This window comes from Marmota marmota, unplaced genomic scaffold, assembly GCF_001458135.2.
Source record: "Marmota marmota marmota unplaced genomic scaffold, marMar, whole genome shotgun sequence".
In the NCBI taxonomy this organism is placed as follows: Eukaryota; Metazoa; Chordata; class Mammalia; order Rodentia; family Sciuridae; genus Marmota; species Marmota marmota.
Window position 1 is genome coordinate 12,469,725 of NW_026000108.1, and position 21,519 is coordinate 12,491,243.

The 21,519-nt window shown below is 46.8% G+C and overlaps 1 protein-coding gene across 2 annotated transcripts in view; it reads right to left on the reverse strand.

The window, feature by feature from the left end:
- Positions 1-21,519, reverse strand: part of Fam184b (family with sequence similarity 184 member B) — a 107,632-nt gene that overhangs the window by 7,258 nt on the left and 78,855 nt on the right. For both annotated transcript variants that reach the window (XM_048784259.1, XM_015481980.2), the window contains exons 8-14: positions 15,320-15,423; positions 11,157-11,286; positions 9,812-9,979; positions 5,830-5,983; positions 4,434-4,597; positions 3,099-3,271; positions 771-917 (exon numbers count right to left, since the gene is read on the reverse strand). In XM_048784259.1, coding sequence (XP_048640216.1) covers positions 771-917; positions 3,099-3,271; positions 4,434-4,597; positions 5,830-5,983; positions 9,812-9,979; positions 11,157-11,286; positions 15,320-15,423 — 1,040 coding nt within the window. The remainder of the gene's footprint in view (positions 1-770; positions 918-3,098; positions 3,272-4,433; positions 4,598-5,829; positions 5,984-9,811; positions 9,980-11,156; positions 11,287-15,319; positions 15,424-21,519) is intronic.

Below are 21,519 nucleotides of genomic sequence, written 5' to 3' on the forward strand. Positions count from 1 at the left end.
GCTTCCCCGAGGACTATAAACACATCAAGTTCCTTCCAGTAAAGGGCAGATCTCAGCCAGCCACTCCCTAGCACTCACTCTCACTCCATTCACCCAAACCAGCCAACTGACTCTTCCCAGTCATGTGACACAGGCCCTGGGGCCTTTGTACTTGTTCCTTCAGACTGGCTCTCAGATGATCCTTGTCACTCTGTGCCCTTATCCTGCCTTCTAGCACTTTCACTACCTGCTATGAAGTTAAGTATTGACTATTTCTTATCTGAATCCCCACCTGGAACTTGTGAGCACCATGAAAACATAGTCTTTTGTTCCCGCTTACAACTTTTGAGATTAAAATTGTGCACAGAACATAGTAGGCCCTTAACAAATACTTGTTGAATAAATAAATGAATGCACGTAGACATGCACAAGGGACTGTGTTTTTTTCATCTGGGGGGTGAGGGAGGACAGTTTCCCCCTTGTGAACATTGAATGAGATGATACGTGTTTGAATAGGGCAGACACTCACAAAAATGTAGCCCAGGTCCTTCTGATATTTTTTTCTAAGTGTAAGGGGTAAACCAGGCCCATGAAACAGTGCTCATTTTCACAGATAACCAGTGCCCTGCAGCCTTATAAGATGAAGAGCCACCATCCTCATCTGCCAGGAACGGAAAGGTTTTCTAGCAGGAAAAACTAGGAAAACCTAGAGACACCAGGATGAATTGGTCCCCTTCATAAATGGTACATCTGCTAGTGTCTCCCTCTCTGGGGCCCAGGGTCTTCCTTACTCAGCTTCCAGGGCCGCCAGCCTGGCCTGGAGCCGGGCCTGGGCTCCACTGAAATCAGCCACCATGGCCTGCATCTCCTTCCTGTGTTCCTGGCGAAGCGTCTCCACCTCCCTGGTCTTCTGGGCTTGTTGGTCCTCCTCCAGCATCCTGGGTAGACAGAAGCACAGCCAGGCTCACTCCAGCTCCAGGGATAGCCAGCCCCTCCACACTCCACTGAGTGGGATGGTTTAGGTGACCCTGGGTAGAGGGAGGTTATGAATCTAAGATCAAAACACTCATGAGAGGAGTTGGGTCTGAATTGTAGAATCCACGGGTTCCTTTGCAGCTCTCTCCCACTCCGGCATCCATGAAGGAGACCCTGAGCAGGAGGCAGGCTTCAGAGGAAAGGGGTGAGGAACAGACCTGGAGGAGAGCCCAGGAAACATTCCCCTCACTTGGAGCAGCTGGGGAGACCCAGTGCCCTGGGACTCTGAGACCTGGAGATCCCCCGTCCAGGTGGAAAGGCAGCATGGGATGGAGTAAGAGCAGCACCTGGGACCAGGCTGCCTGCATCCATGGCCTCCTCCCCACTAGCTGTGTGACCTCAAGCAAGCTGCTTCTAATCTGTGTTCTGCTAACTGGAGGTGACAGTGGCACTTACCTTATGGGGGTCATTACCAGGAGGACTTGCATTAATACATGTCTAGAACAGTCCATGGCACAAAACCCATGTTCAACCATTAGCTACCATTTGCCTAAAACTAAGGTGGAGTATTAAGGGATCCCCGGGTGAGCCACAGAGGTAATTCACTCTCATAAAGGACTTGCAAATTTCCATGTAATTGTACTTACTCCCAGGAGAGGAGCTCTTCCTTTCCTTACTTGAAGGGAGGTAGGCCCAGAGTGATTCGGAGTCCCAACCCCAGCCCAACCTCCTTATTGTGGGCTCTTGCCCAGGGTCACTTGGTGAGGCACTATCTGAATCTAAGGTGTCCCACCAGGTGGGCTTGTGGCCATCCCTCAGATGAGCCTCAGGTCTGCTGCTCACTTGGGGGCAGGTCTCAGGACCATAGCCCTGTTGGGGCCTGAGTTACTTCACAGCCACAGGAGCCTGGGTGGAACCCTCCTCCCCTCACCGTGAGCTGAGGACTCAGAGTGATGCCCCTCTCCTGGTGGCAGCTTCCCTCCTCTGGGCATTAGAACAACTGGGGCCTCTTTCCACATCCAGATTCCAGAGCCCCTCCTCAGCTCTACTGCAACTAGGGGAGTCCAGAGCGGGTGTTTTTAACAGAGCTCTCTTGGAGGCATCTCTGTCTGAGAACCCATGTTACCCAGAGCTACCTGAGGCTACAGGACACCTCTCCCTTGGTTAATCTCAGTCAATGCTTCTGCCTGGAAAAGGGGGATTCATCCCTTGTCCCGAGGAACTCCAGAACCTCTGGAAAATTCCCTCACCCTATCTGTTTATTGCAGGAAGAGGGAAATGAAGGACTCACACAGTGGTACTCAAGATGGATATGGTGACTCTGCAGCAGCAGCTCCTTTAGTACTGAAAATCTATTTAATTATACTCTGGCCCCAATGAATCAGAAAGAGTAGGGATAGAACCCAGTAATGTATGCTCAACAAAGGTTCCAGGAGATTTTATTTTATTTTTTCCAGTGCCAGAGGTTCAGCTCAGGATCTTGTGCCTGATAGGAACGTGCTCTACCACTTTTTTGGAAAGATTAATTGATAAAGTTCATTCTTAAAGAAAGAAACTAAAAAGTCTTGCTAAAAGTCCTATTAAAGAAATTGGATTTGTATTAAAAACTTTCCAACAGGGATAAAAGGGCAGTGAATTCAGGATTGATAAGTTATTTACTAACCTCCATAAAGAACCAACACAGTGCTTCCTCCATGCCGGCCCAAACCACCTCTGCACACACCTCGCTGCACCCTACCGCGGCCCCAGCCACAGCGGTTGGTGGTAACTCCATTTTTCGGATGAGGACCCAGTCGGGAGAAATCAGCTGACTCATCAATGTCACAGTTAAAGTGCACAGCACTGTTTGAATTATTCCACCATACTTTCTCCAAAGGCCTGATCTGAGAACACTTTGGGGGTCTTCTAGGTATGAGTCTAGGTCTGATGAATTCCGTGTTTTGCAGGGACATGGGGTTCCCTCTCCTATGGGGCAAATCCTATTTGGAGATCTAGGATTCCCAGAACACCAGTACCTTGCAGGGGTCAAAGGAGTAACATCCCGGATTGTTAAGGTATTAAGGAGTCTTTTGGAGGGCGGGGGCGTTTCCCATCTCCCGCCCTGAGCCGCATCCGAGGGGCAGTTAAGCCGGGCCCCGACCCACCTGTGCTGCTCACGGAGCTGCAGCACCTCCTGCTGGTGCTGCTCGGCCTCGGCGCGCAGTCGCAGCAAGGCTTCCCTGAGCTGAGCGCTCTCCTCTCGCGGCCCGCAGCCCTCGCTCTGCCCCTGCTCGGCGACGCCCGGCGGGGAGCCGGCCTGGCCCGGGCCGCCCCCATCCTAGAGAAGCAAACCAAAACCGGTGCTTTTAGGGGTTGCAAAGGTGGACAAGGCACCACAGGCCAATGCGCTGCAGCGAGGATGGAGGCCCGTGCGTGCCCGCCCAGCCTGCAGCCCCCGCCCAGGTGCTTTGGGAGTTGGCCAGGTGTGGCCCGCAAAGAGTTTAAAACTGTTGAACCACGAATGTAGCTCACATCCAAACAAGCAAGGCACTTACTTCACCTGTTGCCTGCTGCTTGCCTTTGCCATTCCCTCCACCTGGAGGGCTCCCCACCTAAGCGTTACCGCCTAAGGGCCTAACAGGGCCCGCAGCAGTCTGGAGTGCCAATAGGAAGCTCTCCAGGAGCTCGAGGGTGGAGCGGTCTGGGTGTGCAGGAGAAGCTCCCCCACACTCCCGGCCGCTTGGCCCTTCCTCTGCCACCCAGGGTAAGCTGGGTAGAAGAGGGGGCAAGCATGACAGGCTGGAGTTCACAGGCTCCAAGGACAAAGGGATGGTGCAGATGCCAAGGGACCCGCTGGGAATGTGACTGGAGACACAGGCTGTAGCCAGTGGAGGCTTTTCAATGTCTGGGGGCATTTGGAGCTTATTCCAACGGGAGCCACTGAAGGCTTTTCACAAAGTAGTTCTGGGCTTTTAACCAAATACCCAAAGCCTAGCAAAGGGCTGAAGGAGAGGGCCTGGACTGTTAGGAGGTCCCTGTGCTACCTGGCTGGAATAGGAGTTAAGGACATGCAGGGAAGGGGCTGATGGGCAAGGTCCAGGCAGAAAGTTGGACCTCAATGAAAACAGCGAGGTGTAGATGGGGAGTCTATCTGGGGACGAGTTCTGAGAAATTCTTATGCATATCCCAAGGAGTAACCCAGACTAGTAGTCTGGGATGGGAGGTGTCTGGCACCACACCCTGAGATGCCACTGTGCCTGAATTACAGATAATGTGCAGCACTTGAGCACTATTTTTTGCTTTTCAAAGATGAAAGTCTGTCAGTTCACCAAATATCCCCCCCAGATCCAGGGAGGAGAAGGGTCTTGCCATTTCAGGCAGGGGAATGAGCCAGTACCAGTGCCTGTTGTCCATGGGCTCATGCTGTGGCCCAAATGCTGCTCCAGGAGGGCAGAATGGGGTAGGGTGGGGTGGGCTATGGTGGGGGCAGAGGCACTGACCTCTGTGATGATGGCAGGGTCCTTGCTGTCTCCTGCGCATGGGCCAGTGGCCTGCCTTCTGCCCAAGCTTCCCAGAGCCTTCAGCTGAGCCTGCAGTGCCTCCAGCTCCTTCTGGTGCTCAGAGCACACAGCTCGCTGCTCTGATAGCTCCTGCCCCAGGGATTCTGCAGAAAGAAGAGCAGCAAAAGGTCACGGTCATGGCTGAAGTCTGTCCTGCAGGGATAGTCTTTGGGGTGGGGTTGAGTGGGTAGCTGCTGAAGGCTTCAGGCTGAGTCCCCTGAACTTATTCCAAGATAACAGAAACAGAGTAACATGTATGGAGCACTAAATATGCTGTAAACCCTTTGAGAACTGTTCTCATTTAAGCCCCACAACCATCTTCTCTGGTGCATATTACGCACCCCCCCCCCGCCCCACACACATCCTCCGCTCCCATTCATCCGAGCTCCATTTATGATGAACATCCCAGGGTAAGTTGCCCAGAGCCACACAGCTAAGTGGTGGAGTGGGGATTCGTCTTTACTCTGAACCACCTGCTTGGCTACTGCTCATTGGTAGGATGGGTAGCAGGTGAGAGTGGGATGGCTGAGCCCAGGGCCCAATCCTGAGGCAGCAGTTGGTCTCAGCACACATCAGGAAGCCACGGGAAGAACAAGGAATTATCAAAGGACCCAGGGACTTCCTCTGGGGTCAGTGGTCTCAAGTTGAAAATCTTGAAGTTTATATCAACTCTTGAGACAAAGCATTTGCAGGTTCTCCATCCCACAGGCCTGGGGTCTTGACTGGATCATGGAGGCAGGAGATGGTGTGTCATCCCAATAGGAGATGGACCAAAACCAGGAGAAATTTACTCATATAAATCAGTATTGGAGCTGGATTGGGAAGTTTGGCTCCAGAGTTCTTCGCTGCCTCCATTAACTTTCAGAATCCTTTTGTGAGTGGTTTTTGATGTGGAAACAGATGAGGGGCTGAATATCATGTTGAGAGCACACAAAGGAAGACCAGGAAAGACTGGGTAAACCTTCAGTGAGAGGCTGAGGCAATCCCATAAAACCCTGGGAAAGCTCAGAGATCTGACTTACATTCAATATTAATAATGATGTTAATATCTATATTCCCTGGGCGCCTATTATATGCAAGACACTCCTATTATATAGAATTAATATTTCCTTTAATTCTATATAACTACTCTATGAGGTAGGGACAATTGTGACTCCATTTTATAGAACAGGAAAACGAGGCTCAGGGTGGTCCACCCTAAGTGGCACAGCTGTTGGAGGCAGAGCAAGGTTGTTGCTCTGGCCTGCATGCCTTTAGGCCCGAGTCCCTGCTGGCCACTGGTTTCATGTGGCCCCTGCAGGTGGCCAGGCACTTGAAGGCTGCAGGCGGGGTGTACCTAGCAGCAGCGCTTGCTGTGCCTGCATCCTCTCACGCTCCTCTTGCAGCTCTTGCCTGGCCTTTTCCTCCAAGGCCTGGAGCTCCAGCCGGTGTGCCTGGTGTTGGATCTGGAGGCTGTGGCTGGATTCCTTCTTCAAGCGCTCCTCTATGGCCTGTGGGCAGAAGCAGGAGGAAGGAGGCATAAAATTGGGCATTCATTACTCAATTGTGGAGGGCTTGTTAGGCTACGGGGATGCTCTAGCAATGGACTGGCCATTTTGTACCACATGAACTCACCCCCATCCACAGCTGATTGGACCAGAGAAGACATCTGTTCCAAGGGGGCCCAATCAGAATTCTTTCATTGGGAATTTAGTGTTAGGACACAGAGGAGGAAGGGAATGAGACAAAGGGACAGGTACAGACACTGACTGTGTGGCTACAGATTTAACACACTCAGAAGCACTGAATTGTTATGGTGTGGATATGAGGTGTCTCCAAAAAGCTCCTGTTGATGCAGGAATAATCAGAGGTGAAATGATTAGACTATGAGAGCTATAACCTAATCAGTCCAACCAATGGATGGCTTGGGTGCTAACCATAGGCAGGTAGGGTCTGGCTGGAGGTGTGCCCTGGGAGAGCATCTTTCTGTGACCCTTTCCCCTCCTCTCTCTGCTTCCTCACCCCATCACGAGCCAAGCAGATTTCCTGTGCTAGCCCCTTCTGCCATGATATACTGTCTCTGTACACTGTGGGCCCAGAGCAATGGAATCAGCCATTTATGTACTGAGACTTCTGAAACCATGAGCCCCAAATGAACTTTCCCTCCTTTCCATTGTTCTGTTCAGGTATTTTGGTCACAGCAATGTGAAAGCTGACTAAAACACTATCTTCTATCTTTCCCAGGATGAGTGGGCAGAGGCACCTGTGGTAGGTACAGAAATGACCACTAAAATGTTCATGTCTGAATCTCTGGAAACTAAATATGTTACCTTTCACGGTAAAATAAACTTGGCAGATGTGATTAGGTTAAGGATGTTGAAAAGAGATTATTCTGAATTATCTTGTGGGCCTCAATCACAAGAGTCATTATAAAAGGGATACAGGGGTTTTGTGGTGGAATTGAGGAGAGAGAGGGAGAGAGATGTGAAGATGCTGGATGACTGCCTTTGATGATGCAGGATGGGGCCAGGAACCAAGGAAAGCAGGCAGCCCCTGGGAGTGGAAAAGGCCAAGAAACAGACTCTCCTAGAGCCTACTGAAGGGTCTCAGCTCTGCCAACACCTTGATTTTCAGATTTCTGACCTCCACAACTGTCAGGTGACAGGTTTGTTTTGTGTTAAGTCCCAAGTTTGTGGTAATCTGTTAATAGTAGCAATAAGAAACAAATACAGTTTCTGCTGTGTTTTTTCTTTTTGCAACCCAGAGAGTTCCAGTTAAAACAGGAAGCTAGGGCTACTAGAGATGACTTGGCTTTCTTTAAGTTACACAGAAGAGATACAGGAGTTTTAACCCCAACTCCTTTTAATAAAGGAAGAAACGGTCTTAGAAAGTAAAGGATCTGCCTGAAGACAGGTAGGGGGTGTGATCCCTGGGGGCAGAATCCATGAGTCTCTTGTTGGAGAGAACTCAGCCATCTTCCAGCCAAGTTACTGAACCCAGCAGGAACTCAGAGCCCGCTCTCCCAGGCTCTGTCTCTGCTCCTCCCCAGCAGCAGCAGGAGGATGTCTCATTGGATAGGCAAGCCTATCCAATGAGAAGACAGGAAAGCCTCCTGGCCTCCTGCTTTCAAACCATCTGACTTCCCTCCTTTGGCACTTACACTTGCTGCAAGGCTCAGAAAATGCTGATCTGTAATTTTTATGTCCAGGGAAGTGGGAACACACAGGGTTATAAAAGAGGGAGGCAATCTCTAACTCTGTGACCATGTCCCTGTCTCTAGGGACAGCAGGGATTCAGGTCAGCTGCCCACTGTCTTGCAGAGAAGCCCCTGACAGTGATGACCACTCAGGGTGCTGCACCCAGACTTTGTATCACATCAGACACTCATCTCTGGTGAGTGCTCCAGTCTCCATGGGAATTTTATTTGTCCTTTTTGTGGTCACTCAGGTGGAATCAGGACCCTTGGGAAGCCCCAGTCTCTCACATCCTGTACTGTATATAGTCTCCTTTCTCTGTGTTCCCCAAATACTCTGGACAACTCCCATGGCTCTGGCCCACTAAATTACAGCAGTCTGTTTTAGTGGCTACCTGTGCCCTTGGCGCTGAGTCCTAAGAGGACAGGGTGTTAATCATCTGTTATCTCCCACGCTCAGCACCATAGTAGCTCACAACCGCAGCCTGATAAGTATCTGTAGAATAAATAAATGAGTAGCAAGAGTGGACCTTTTAAAAACTGAGCTCTTAGCCATGTCTTAATAAGTACTTTACATGTATTATGTCTTTTAATCTTCTCAAACATGCCATTTGATACATACTATTATCTATTATTTTATAAATGAGGAGACTGAGACCCACACAAAGGAGCTAGGTGACCTGCCCTGGCTCACACCTTGTAAGTGGTTAGGTCCAGAGCTTGAACCCAGATGGCTTACTCTTTTTTTTTTTATTATTTTTTTTTTTTTGGCTTACTCTTAATTACTAGTCTGCACCAGCAATGCTGGATGTTGGCTCCTTCCAATCAGAATCAGCACTTAACCTCTTTGGTCTCATTTTGGAACCATCCCCATGCAGACTGAAGCTGCAGTGAAGATCCCTGAATCTGGTTCTAGAGTTTCCAAGCACTAGGACTTGGAGCCCGTGATGAGCAGAGTGCCCTTTCCTCTGCCCTGGCTGGGCCTCAGATCCTTCTTCATGTGCCTCCCAGAACCCCTGGAGCTCTTCCCTTACAGGTGAGCAAAGCCTCAGGCTTCCTTGCCTCTGTAGTGGTTTAGGGTCTGCAGCCCCCAGGGGAGGGGAGAAGTCCTGACAAACATGAAAGCCAGAGCTACCCAACAGCGGATAGACTTAGAGGGTCTCATTGACCAGACTGTTCTGTCAATTGCAAACCAAATTGGAAAAAGATAGAAAAATAAAAGAAGTGAGGGAACTTTTTTCCTTCAGTACCTGGTAAATGTCAGGCAGTCCAGCGCATTATCTCACTTCTTTTCTTTTCTTTTTTCTTTTCTTTTCTTTCCTTCCTTCCTTCCTTCCTTCCTTCCTTCCTTCCTTCCTTCCTTCCTCTTTCTTTCTTTCTTCCCTCCCTCTTTCTTTCTTTCTTTCCTTCCTTCCTTCCTTTCCTCCTTCCTTCCTTCCTTCCTCCCTTTCTTTCTTTCCTTCCTTCCTTTCCTCCTTCCTTCCTTCCTTCCTTCTTTCCTTCCTTCCTTCCTTCCTTCCTTCCTTCCTTCCTTCCTTCCTTCCTTCCTCCCTTTCTTTCTTTCTTTCTTAAAGGTTGTTTTGCTTTTTTATCAGGGCAATATGGATATATATTACAGAACCAAAAACGTTAGAGGTAGAAGGTGCTAGATGAAATTTGCCTAGATGGCCTGATGGATTCAACATCATTTGGGCTGGCCACCACCTGGCAGCTTCCCACAGCCTTGGGGGAGCTCTTGATGCTAAGCTGCTCTTTCTCAGCGTGGAGCTCCCCTCCCCCTTTAACTGCTGGCCTGGGCTCACATTCCCAGCATGCGTCAGGCGTGACATTGCTCAAGTCCGGAAAGCAAGTTGTTCTTAATACCAGGACACATGCCGTTAGGAGAAAGAGGCACCAGAAGCCTAAGGGACCAAGTCTGAGTCCCTGCCTTGCCCCTTACTACTAGGTGACCTTCTGCAAGTTGCTGAATCTCTCTGGGCCTCTTTCCTTGTATGGAAAAGGTAATAGGATAATAGTGACCTTGTGTGATCACGTGGGTGCTGGAGACGATGGACAAAAGGCACTGGGGCGTCAGGAGGTGCGCAACAGGGGCCGACACGGCAGGGCCCTGAGAACTGCACGGCTTGGCTCCCGCAGTTGCCCCTACCTTGAGCTCCTGCGTCTTGGCCTGGTCCAGGGCTCGCAGGGCGCGCTGGTGGGAGGCCTCGAGCTGGGCCTTGGCGGCCTGGCTCTGCTGGAGGCTGTCCTGGAGCTCGCGCAGGTCCTCCCCGTAGCTGCTGGTGCACTGCTCCAGGGCCCGCTGCATCTGCGAGACCTGCCCGCCACCGCGCGCCTCAGGACGGCCGCCCCTGCCCTCCCGGGCTGTCCCCCTAACCCGAGCTTTCTGAGTAGTCTCACTAGCTGAGCCTCCCGTGTGGGGCAACTCCGAGGAGTGGAAATGCCAGCCGAAGAAGAACCCGGTGGCAAGTCCTCGAGGGCAGGGGCAGAGGGCTCTGCTAGAGCCACCCAGGAGGGAAAGTGAGGATGTTCTGGGACACAAACCCTCTAAGAGAAATCAGGAGGGGCCAGAACATTCTCCCCGCACAGTGGCCTCCCTCACCTCCCTCAGGGGCTTGATTCTCGATCTTGCTTCTTCCTGAGGCTTTTCCCCATGAGTCATTTAGAGGGGCCTCCAGCCCCTCCACCCTGCCCTGCTCCTTTCCTAAAGACCCATCTCCTTCTAAGGTACTGCATGATTTGCTTATTTCTTACTCTAGTACTTTCTGTCTGTTCCAAACTCCTCTGCTAAAGCACAAAACACAATTGTCCCTCCATATCTGCAGGGGACTAGATCCAGCACATCTGTGGATACCACATAAAACAGTGCCGAATTTGCATCTAACCTGGGCACATCCTCCTGCATACTTGAAGCCATCCCTACATTCCTTACAATACACAATAGCATGTAAATGCAATGAATCAGGGCAACTATGTAAACAGTTGTCAAACTCTATTGTTTAGAAAATATCAAGAAATAAAAGTCTGTACATGTGCAGTACAGAAGTAGTTTTTACTCTTAATTGTTTTCTATCTGTATTTGATTAAATTCCAGGTTGCAGAAGCCAAGGATATGGAGGGTGGTTTATTGTATTCCCACCATTGTTGCTAATGCGCGTGTTCCTTATATATGAAATACCAGGAGTCTTATCTGGAATGTTCACTGTTCACTGATGTATCAACAGTGTGTCCATGAGCACAGAAGGGGATTTTGGGGGGCAGTATGAGGGAGTGAACCCAGGGCCTGGCACATGCACCGTGACTGCTCTACCACTGACTTTTGAATAGGGCAGAGTTTGAAAAAATAAATTAACAAAACCAAGAATCCTGCCTCGTCCTGGACTCTAATGCCCTCTCCAGCTTGAATGGCAGCCTGCCCTAGTGCTTTCCCAGAGTTGTCTGTAGAAGGAGGCAGGCTAACTCCATGGGAAGTCCCCACCCGGCTGCCCTTCTACCTGGGCTTGCAGCCTGGCCTTCTGGCTTTGCCAGTCCTCCTGAAGACGCTGGATTTCAGGTGCCTTTTCCTTCAGCAAAGAGCCCAGTGGAAGTCGTGGGTCACTTCTGTCCTTGAGGGGCACTTCAATCCTTGGAAGACATGAAGACCACATCACTAAAGATCCTAGGGCTCAGAATGACACAGCACACCATCTTAGCCACTCTGCCTCAGAGGAGATGGCTCTGGTAGTAGTTGGTATGGGTGAAAAACATCTTGTCTTTCAAAAAGCAATCTGACGTAGACATCCTAAATGTTACTGCACAGGATTCTGCAGGAACTACCTGATACCCATTTTAATGGATACTTAATAAATGATGACTGACTGTCAGAATGTTTGAGAGCTTAGAGTTCTTTTGGGGGTCCCTGGGAGCTCCAAAAGAGAGGTTTGTATGGTCTAAAGGTTTTCACAACTTTTCCTTCATATGAAAGAAAATGAAACAACCACACAGTACTTTACGCTTTTCAAAGCATGCTCATAACTTATACTGGCTGTCCCCAGGTATAAATTGATGGATTATAAAGAAGCCTCTACATATGAAAGCATGAACCAAAATGGCTATTGAAAGCCACAATAGTTTCTTCATTCAAGATAAGACGCTGATGAATGCCTTTGAGAGGACCCTCCCCCATTCCCAGCTTCCTCAGTTCTGAATTTTTGATCTACTGAGAAATTCAAATGTTTGGACTGGGCTGCTAAGTGTTTGTCCTGTTTGACAATGTACAAGGATGGCCTAGGGTGATGATTTGCTTCCCCTGGCAAGGACATTAGGCCAGAGGACCAGAGTTCAGGGGTTTAGGGGCCTGGACTGTGATGGAAGACATAGGAAGAGGTCTCTGCTTAAGAGGGCCCAGCAAAGGGTCTCAGGTGGGGAGTTAAGGAGGAGACAGTCAACAGGGACCTGAAAGGAAGAGCCGGATACTGGGAGCAGCAGCACAGCCACGTGGCTAAGACCCTGGGTGCTGGGGCTGAACTGCCCAGCTTCTCATTCCAGGGCGACTACGTCCCAGTTGTCCCAGTTATGTGACCTTGAGTGAGATCTTCAAACTATTTGGACCTGAGCTGCCTCATCTATAATAGGGGCCGACAATTATATCTTTTACTTGGATTGTGATATGGCTTAATAGATTTAATATCTACAAAGTACTTAAAACAGTGTTTGGTACACAGTAAGCATTATATGAAGAACTAATTAAATATTTAAAAAGAGAAGTTCTATTTCTTTGCATTCTAATTCTCTTAGGTTATCTTCAAGCTTTTTGAAGATGTACTAAATACAGTTTAAGGAGCAAAAACAGGGCATACCTGGGTCTGAAACAAACCTAAGGTTAGGAGAAGGCTGGAAAGGCAGAGAGGACAGCCTAGAGCAAGAGTGACAGGTGGCCCCCAGGGCCACTGTGTGGAGCAGGTGAGCTCTCCTGGTAAATCCTGGGGAGGGGACTGGACTTCCTCCCAGGACATGGGCTCATGTATTATTATTTAAATGTTTTATTGAAGTAAAATTTACATATAGTGAAATGCAAGTGTATAATTTAGTGAATTTTAACAAATATATACAACCATGAAATTAACATCTCAGTCAAATGATAGAGCATTCAGATCTTTCCATTTATTGGAAAAGTTACTTAGGCAAGTTACTTTGTTCTTTTCTATTCCTCAGAAATCTTCCAAATGAAGTACTTTAATAATGGGATCTATTTTTTTTTTTTTTTTTGGTGGTGGTAGGGATTGAACCCAGGGCCTTGTGCATGCAAGGCAGGCACTCTACCAACTGAGCTATAATCCCTGCCCAATAATGGGATCTACATTTGAAGATTAAATAGATTCATGCTTTAAATGTGCTTATCATACTTCACCATTCAGTAAACATTATTATTTCACCATTATTATTATTCCCTGGAATACCACAAGTGGCAATTTCCCTTTCTGTACTCATTCCACTGCCTCCAATTCCCTCTCATCCTAAGGAACTGGTCCCATCCCGCCATCCCACTGTCCTGCCATTCTGCACAAAGCAGGCACAGCTGACTGACCTTACCCAACTCCCCTTTAAATTAGAATGTGACCTGTTGTCCCTCGCTTCATGTCACAGCCAATGGACAAGCTGCTGTTCTCTTAGAGCCGCTGTGCCCAGAAGAAGGTCAGTTGTCTGTTCCCAGTTCTCATGCCTCCTGGGAGTAACTCCAGAACATGCAAAAAGGAGTCCCACTTCTTTTATATTGCTTAGCTTTTCTACCCACCCCCCTCCAAAAAAAAAATCTGTGGGAACAGCCTCCAGGGCCTGGCCTCCCTAATCCCTAATTCTTCTGTAGTTGGGTGTCCTTCCTCAGTGACGTAGCCTCAACAGGAGAAAGTGAAGGCTGCTGTGATCACAACATGCTGCTGGTCTGCCCAGCATCCTGTCATGGGAAAGCCTGTCCCCCTTCAGTGGTGACCCTGTTTAGTCCATGGGGTTTGGGTACAGCTGGCCCTGGGGAAGGGCATATGACACATGCCTGGCCAAACAAAGTGGGATAGTAAGAATGGCTGTCTTGAAGATACAGGTCACCCAGATGGACCCACTGAGTACCTCTTTGAAATTTCTGCCAGCGTTCTCAGGGAAAGAGAGCTTTCTTTCCCTCCAGTATCATGAGTTCTACACAGAACAAGGTTTATGCCTGCCAGAGACTAAGTGGTAGAGCCAGGATTTAACCTGGAGGCCTGACTCTAGAGTCTGTCCTTGTTAACTATTTTGCTCATGTGCCTCCTAGAGACTGACACAGGAGCTGGAGAGTGTATGGGACTCTTCTGAGCTGGGGAGTTCACTGGACTGTGTGTTACCCTGCCTGTCAATCATCTAGAGAACTTCTAGATGGCAGGAGCATCTGCCAGGATCCACATGTCATGTGTTAGTGCAGGGCAGTGGGACATAACTGTGGTGTCCTCAGAATAACCTGGGACATGTTTTCAAAATAACATGATTGAGAGGTACCCTAGACTCTGTGTATCAGAATCTTATGAGACGCTGTAACAGACTGTTTCATGTTGCATCTACTCAGAAAATACTCACTGTCCTCTTCCCCTGCTTGTTGTGGCTATAAGTGCATTATAGGTTACATTGTATCTCCCCAAATTCCTATGTTGAAACCCTAATTGCCAATTTGATACTAGTTGTGATGGAGCATTTGGAAGTAATTAGGTCACAAGGGTGGAGCCCTCATGATAGGATTAGTGCCCTTATAGGAATAGACATGGGAAATTGATCTCTCTCTCCCTCCCCACTCTCCTATTTGAGAATATGGAAAAGATGGTCATCTGTAAAGAGTGTCCCAATCAGGCACTGAGTTGGTTGGTACTTTGATCTTGAATTTCCCACCTTTTAATCTAAAAGAAATAAATTTCTCCTCAGTCCACCCAGTTATGATATATTGTTAAAACAGCCCACTGGACTAAGATGCACAAAAGTATATGCTTCTCTGCCCATTAATGTGAGTTGTGGTCCCATTACTTATGCTGGCCCACGGAACAAGTGTGGAATTGAATACAATTCTAAAAGTACTTATCTTTAAGAGGCATTGCATGTTCTTCTTAACCCTTTTGAGCCCCTTTACCATGACAATAACCTGCCCTTAATAGGGCTAATCTCTCAGTCTGGGTCCCAGAATGAGAAGCACATGGAACAAACTTAAACTGTAGTCTATAGGAAAGCAGTAGCACCTAACCCTCAGCTAGCACCAACTGTTCATAAGCCCAGAAGAGCCTAGCTGAATCAAGCATAAAGATAGCTCACCTATAAAATCACTGATATCTGAGGATGCTTGTTATAGCAGCAACAGCTGACTAGTACAGGTGATGCAGAGGGGCATTTCCCCCCAGGGACAAAACTTACTACTTTTCCAGGACTGAATCTTGGGGAGGCTTCCTAATCTCTTTGAGCTTAAACTATACCATGACCTCTCTGGGTTGGTGTGGTAGGTAATTGGCTATGTAAAGGCCACAGCTATGCTGACAACACACATGATATGTCTGTTCCCTCCCTGAGCATGGTGCAAAGAGCAGGGATAAATACTTGAGGACAGAGGGAATGAATGAATGCCTCCTTCCAAATTTGAGTCCTCATCCGTTAGAGCGCTCAGGGTCTGTACCTTTCTTCTTCGTCGCTGCTGGTTCCTTCTTCAGCTGCTAACTTATCTTGATACTCTTCTCTGGGCAGTGTCTGGGAGGGCTCCTTCCTCTCTGAACATGGATCCTAAGGCAAAAAACAATGACACAAAGAGATTAAGCACAGTTCCCTGATTTCACCTGGCTTCTTCAAACCAGACAGCAGAGGAGAAAGAGCCCCCTGAGATCCACTGTCTGTGCCCAGCTCACAGGCCTGGAAGGACGAGGCCATGATCCCACAATGCCTGGAACAGTGCCTGGCTCTGACCATGGCAGTGCTTATGCTTGCGTCCTGTTTTGCAGTCTACCAAGCAATTCATATAGCAGGTGAGACTGAAGTTGGAGAGAATAAGTAACTGGCCCCAGGGTCCACCATCACAGTTGTGGAACTGTGGGACTAGTCTGACCCTTAACCACTTCAGCCTGTAGAGAGGGATCCCTGCTGGGCCTGATTTGTGGGGCTGTGGTGAGGATCAGAGTACACTACTGACCCACGGCCAGGGGTCAGTGAAAGTGAACAACTTAGTCTTGGTTATCAGGCCCATCGCATAGGTTGTGGTGTGCTGCACCTCCTCACATAGGGTCAGAAAACAGGGAACTTGCTGAAAGGCCCAAAACATTGAGAAATGGGACCTGGGTGGAGAATCAGAAATGATGGGGGGACAATGAGCTTTCAGAATTTTCACTCAATTGAATTTGCTCATTTTATCATTCTCTCCTTTCCACAGAGACATAAGGGTACAAAAGACTTTTTAATTTTTATTTTTCTACTTGTAATGGTAACCACTGTCTATGGAAAACAGTTTGTTAAGACAGGGTAGGAGCAGATTTGTTGATGTCAGATCTCATCAGTGATAAACTACAACCTGGATTTCTCACTAACCAGGAAGTGCGACCTTGAGCCAGCATCTTCCCTTTCCTGAATACACTCACCAACTATAAATGAACTGGTTAGCTTGCATATGTGATTTTCAAACTATATGAAATCTTGGGGGGGAGGGGTCTTGAGGTCACTTAGGTGGGAAAAGGCAGACCTGAGCTCAAGGGTGGGACCTTGAGCTCGCAACCCCACTTGACCTGCAACAAAATGGTTTGGTGCCTTTCCACATACTGAAGTGTCTACACGTCAACAATGCTGAGGTCAACAGTGACATTCACATTGCACAGTGCTCAATCCTCCAGCCTCAGCTAGCTGGAACTCTCAGCAGGATTGGGGTATCTGGCTTCTGGGTCTCCTTTGTCCCACCAGCACCTCCTTCTCAGTCTCCTCCAATAATACTCCCTCCTCTTCTGCCCCAGGCCTCAGAATCTCATCTAGTCCCATGGCATTAAATGCCACACGGATATTGGTGACACATGGTTATTTATGACAAATTCACTTTTCTATTTCCAACCTTTCCCCCAATATTCAGACGTGTATATCCAACCGTCTTTAATATTGAATAAACCCCTCCAATTGTGACACGTCCAGACTCCAAACAACCGGACCTGCCTCAGGGGCTTACACAGGCTGATCCCTCTGCCTGAAATGCTCTTTGCTCTGATGCTTACATTCTTTGCTTCCTCACTTTAGTCTCTGATTTTGGACTCTAGTAGCAGGCTCCCTGTGTTCAAATCCCAGTTCTTATTGGTGATACAATCTTGGGAAAATTACTCAGGTTGTCACCAGAATTAAATGAACCAATACATATAAAGGCCCCAGGATAGTATTAGGTGCATAGCAAGCACTCACGTTAATGTTCTATGAGATGATTGCTCCCAGATCACCTTCTCTAAAACACCACCCCTTGCAGTCTTTCTCCCCACCTTGCTGTATGTTTTTCCCAAAATACATCTCACAGTGTGATGTTATTTGTCTACTTATTTGTTCTCAGCTTCCCTCACTGAAAGGTAAGCCCCATAGGGCAGGGACTCTGCTCTGTCCACCAGTTTCCCTGATGCCTAGAACAGGAATCACTCAGCAAACACCAAATGAATAATCCCAGATGTGTCATGGGTCACTCCAGGAGAGCAGGAGGACCCTGAGTGACCCTGAGCCCACCTTATGTCCTCTGGAGTGAATGGCCTCCATGTATTCCGTATATGTGAGAAGTCTCCCAGGCCAGTGGCATTCCACCCGAGCCCTCATCTTCCCCTCCGGGGTGAATGTGCCCTGGGTTAACTCATCTAAGCCTGAGCTACATTCCTCAGGACTTCCTTCCCTGCACACTCCTGGGCCATGTGACTTTGCATTAAATTTGGAGGATGGAAGTAAAGCAGCAGTCACATCCTGATGCGTGGACGCTCGACGCAGGGCAGAAGGCACTGATCGGCACGCCACCTTGTTGGCCTGGGCAGTTTGGGGACTCTCAGCTCCTTCAGCTTCTTCTGGATCCTCCTTTGACTTCTCCCTCTCCGGGACCAGTGTGTGCAGACCCTGAGGCAGCAGGTAGCCTGCAGCACCCCAGCTCCCATGGGGTCCTCCTTAGGTTTCCCCCTGTCTTAGACTGCAGGTGTGCTTAGTTTCATGTCAAAGGATACAGGCCACCTGTGTCCTCCAGTTGGAGCCTTGTTGGCCTCAGAGAATGATACACTTGGAGCTCAGCCACACAGCTGCAGTTTGCCCTTGGTCTTCTCCACTTCACTCTGCCTACTTGCCTCCTGACAGGCCCCTCTGCTGACCTTGGGTCCACCACCAGACCAAGAGGCAGTAGTTGAACACAAAATGCGTAACTAGGTCCCACAATTATGCCAGCTCAGTTCCTACACTTAATCTCGTATCCTGTATCATCCCTAGGTTGCTTCTCTGATGGAATCTTAATGGTGCAGACTTTAATCCCCAGATCTGTTTATTCTTCAAGACCTTACTTGACTGTCACGTCCTCCTGGAGGTCTTACCACCTGGCACATTGTAGTTAGACTCTCTCCTGTGGAAGTTCCCATAACAATATTTTGCAGTATCATCATCTTCTCACAAATATTTATTGATCCTGACTCTGTGCCAGGCATTCTCTTTTGGGGATATAACAATAAACAAAACAGACAAGAGTTTTTCTGCCTTGAATTAGTTACAGGAACATTTTTCTCCCTTCCTAGACTATAAGTGAATGCAAAAGTAACCTCAGATATAGTTTAAAAGTCTTATAAATCCTACAACTGTGGACAGCGGTGACTTGGATCATGGTCTATGACTGCCTGGACGCTGTGGCTCTTTTTTGCTCTGGGAACTTTGTGTGCAAAGGTGCAGGACAAGATTGGAGTCCTGTCTGAGGAAGTTCTGTGAAAAGGCACAGAATTATATTAGTCTTGACCATGAGCTCAGACACCAGATGCTGAGGATAAGAATTCTGAGCATAAAAGATAATTATAATAGTTTGCAAGTACTGTGACCTTCAAGGCTGCCTGCTTTGCAGAAACTTTCCCACAGAAAACCTTTTGATGATAAAACTTATGTAATAAGTGTGCTGTGCTAGGCCTGGGTCCCTGTTCCTCCCTCAGAGGTCAGTGTCCCACCTGGTCCCAGCTTTCTCTTTGTAAATGTCTGTGTGTCTTTCTTAATCCCTCATTACCCTCACTGGTCTTTAGGGTTTGGCCATGCAGGTCACAGCATACAGCCAGTAATTAAGATCCTTCAGTACAATTGTTTTTTATTTATAGCCCTAACCCACTTTTTCTATATGTAACTACTGGACTAAGTCCAGTTAGTTGACACCTACTAGTCCCAGTCCCAATAAGTTTGGTTCAAACAATGGTATAACTGGACAGATTACAATCTCCATATGGACATGAGGCAAAAAGGCTCACCTTTGCCTCTTAGTTTCCAGTATTTGGGGAATTAAAACTGTCTTGGAGATCTCCAATTCTCATAAAGTCTAGCAGCAAATGTAGTCTAAGCAAACAGCTTTACGAGTCACCTGCTATAAATACATGTTCTGTATAAACCTGGAGAACTTGCCTGGTGGAGTTGGAGACAACAGCAAATCAGAATAGCATGCATACTACTGTGCTGTAAATACATATAAGATGTGCAATTAATCACATCCAGGTTTCAAATTTGGTTACACAGAATTCTTGGTTATGTTGTCAAAACAAGTCTAATTCCAGTAATCACATCAAACATGAACTGATAAAGTTCAACATGTCAACCTATCCTGATGAAAGAAAATCATTCATTAAAAAGTTCTAATAGTGAACCTATAGGCATCTAACAACAGAGCCCAAAAACATAAGGCAAAATGATCAAAATTGTAAGGGAAAACTTTATAATTATTATGGGAGATTTTTTAATACACATCTTTCAGAAACTGATACACTAAACTGACAAAATGATCTAGGATAAGAAGATCTGAAAAACAAGATTAATAAACTGAACCTTATAGCTAAAAAGAACTAGTAGTTTCTAACTTTTATATGGTGCATGGTATGTTAGGCCCTTAACTGTATGAAATAGATACTATCATCCAGTTTAAAGGAGATAAAAATGAGGCAGAAGAAGATATATAATTTGCTGCAGAGAATATAAAACAGAGCAAAGATTCAATATATATATATAAATAAAATATCTTCATAACCAACTCAAGAATATATACTTTCTTTCCATCAGATAGGGAACATTTAAAAAACTGACCCCATATTAAGCTTCAGAGTGAATCTAAAGGCAGTTGAATGTATTGATATTCTATAGACTGTGCTATCTGATGACAATGCAATAAAATTAAAGAGCAATAAGAAAGTAGATTAAGGGGCTGGGATTGTGGCTCAGTGGTTGAGCACTCACCTAGCATGTGCACAGCCTGGGTTTGAGCCTCAGCACCACATAAAAATAAATAAAGGTATTATGTCCAACTACAACTAAATATATATATAGAGAATATATATATTTATATATATATTTAGAATATATATAGTCTAAATATATATATATGTATATATATATATATATATATATAGAGAGAGAGAGAGAGAGAGAGAGAGAGACAGAGAGAGAGACAGAGAGAGAAAGTAGGTTAAAAACAAGATAAGCTTCAAAACCCTGAGACATAGATAAAGATATACAGAGGGCAATTTATAGACAAGCATATTTGTTGGAAAACATTCAAGAAGTTAGAAAAAGATCAATGGAATAAACCCAAAGTAAGTAGAAGGAAAGAGATATAAAATACAAAATAAATGAAATAGAAAAAATAATAAATCTGATCAACACATCTGAAGGCTTTTTGGAAAAAAAAAAACACACACACATCAAACCTCTGGCAGGCCTGATCAAGGAAAAGGGAAGAAAGAACCGAGAGCAACATGAATAATGGACAAGGATCTCATGACAGAACAGAGATTAAAAAGAATTCCAAATGTACTCTGAGCTGCACGGAGATGTGAAAGGGAGTCTACAGGATTTAATTTCCGGCCTGATTTATTGACCACTGCTATATTTAAAGGAGCCCTGGGCAGAAGTTCAGAAATAGGAGTGGGGTGAAAACTCCAAGAGCTGATTCATCAGGTACCAACACCAGCTCCCAGCTATATCACATTTGCCTATTTCCATACATTGTCTCAGGTTTGCTCAGGACGTTGTGAGGGGGAAAGGAAAGGCCTGTCATTCTCCTTTACATTTGGGGAACTACGTTTGGAGATGTGCAGTGATTTGTCCCAGGCCACAGGAGGTGGCATGAGGAGTAGACCTCTCTATTCTCTGACTCCCATCCATGTCATTCCATGTCACTAAACAGGCACTTGGGTGTGCCATGTAGGCATGATTCCCAGCTACTAACATCAGGGCCTAACTGGATGTAAGTTCAAAATATGTTGTGCAAATATGCTGTTAGGGATATTTAGGGCAAACAGTCCCAAATAAAAGAACAAGCTGAACCTCTGCAGGGTTGACCCTAATGAAACAGAATTATATAATTTACCTGACAGAATTAAAACTATCTATCAAGAAGATGCTCACTAACATATGAAAAAAAAAATGAATGAACACAGTGAGAAATTCAACAAAGAGACAGAAAATGAACATATTTTAAAAGTGCCAAAGAGAAATAATGTAGCTGAAGAACACAATAATTGAACTGAAAAATTCGCTAGAGGAGTTCAACAGATAATTAAGCAAAAGAAAGGATTGATGAACTCAAAGGTCATTGGGAATATGCAGTCATAGAAGCACAATTAAAAAGAAGGAAAAAAGTAAAAAAAAAAAAAAAAAAAAGCT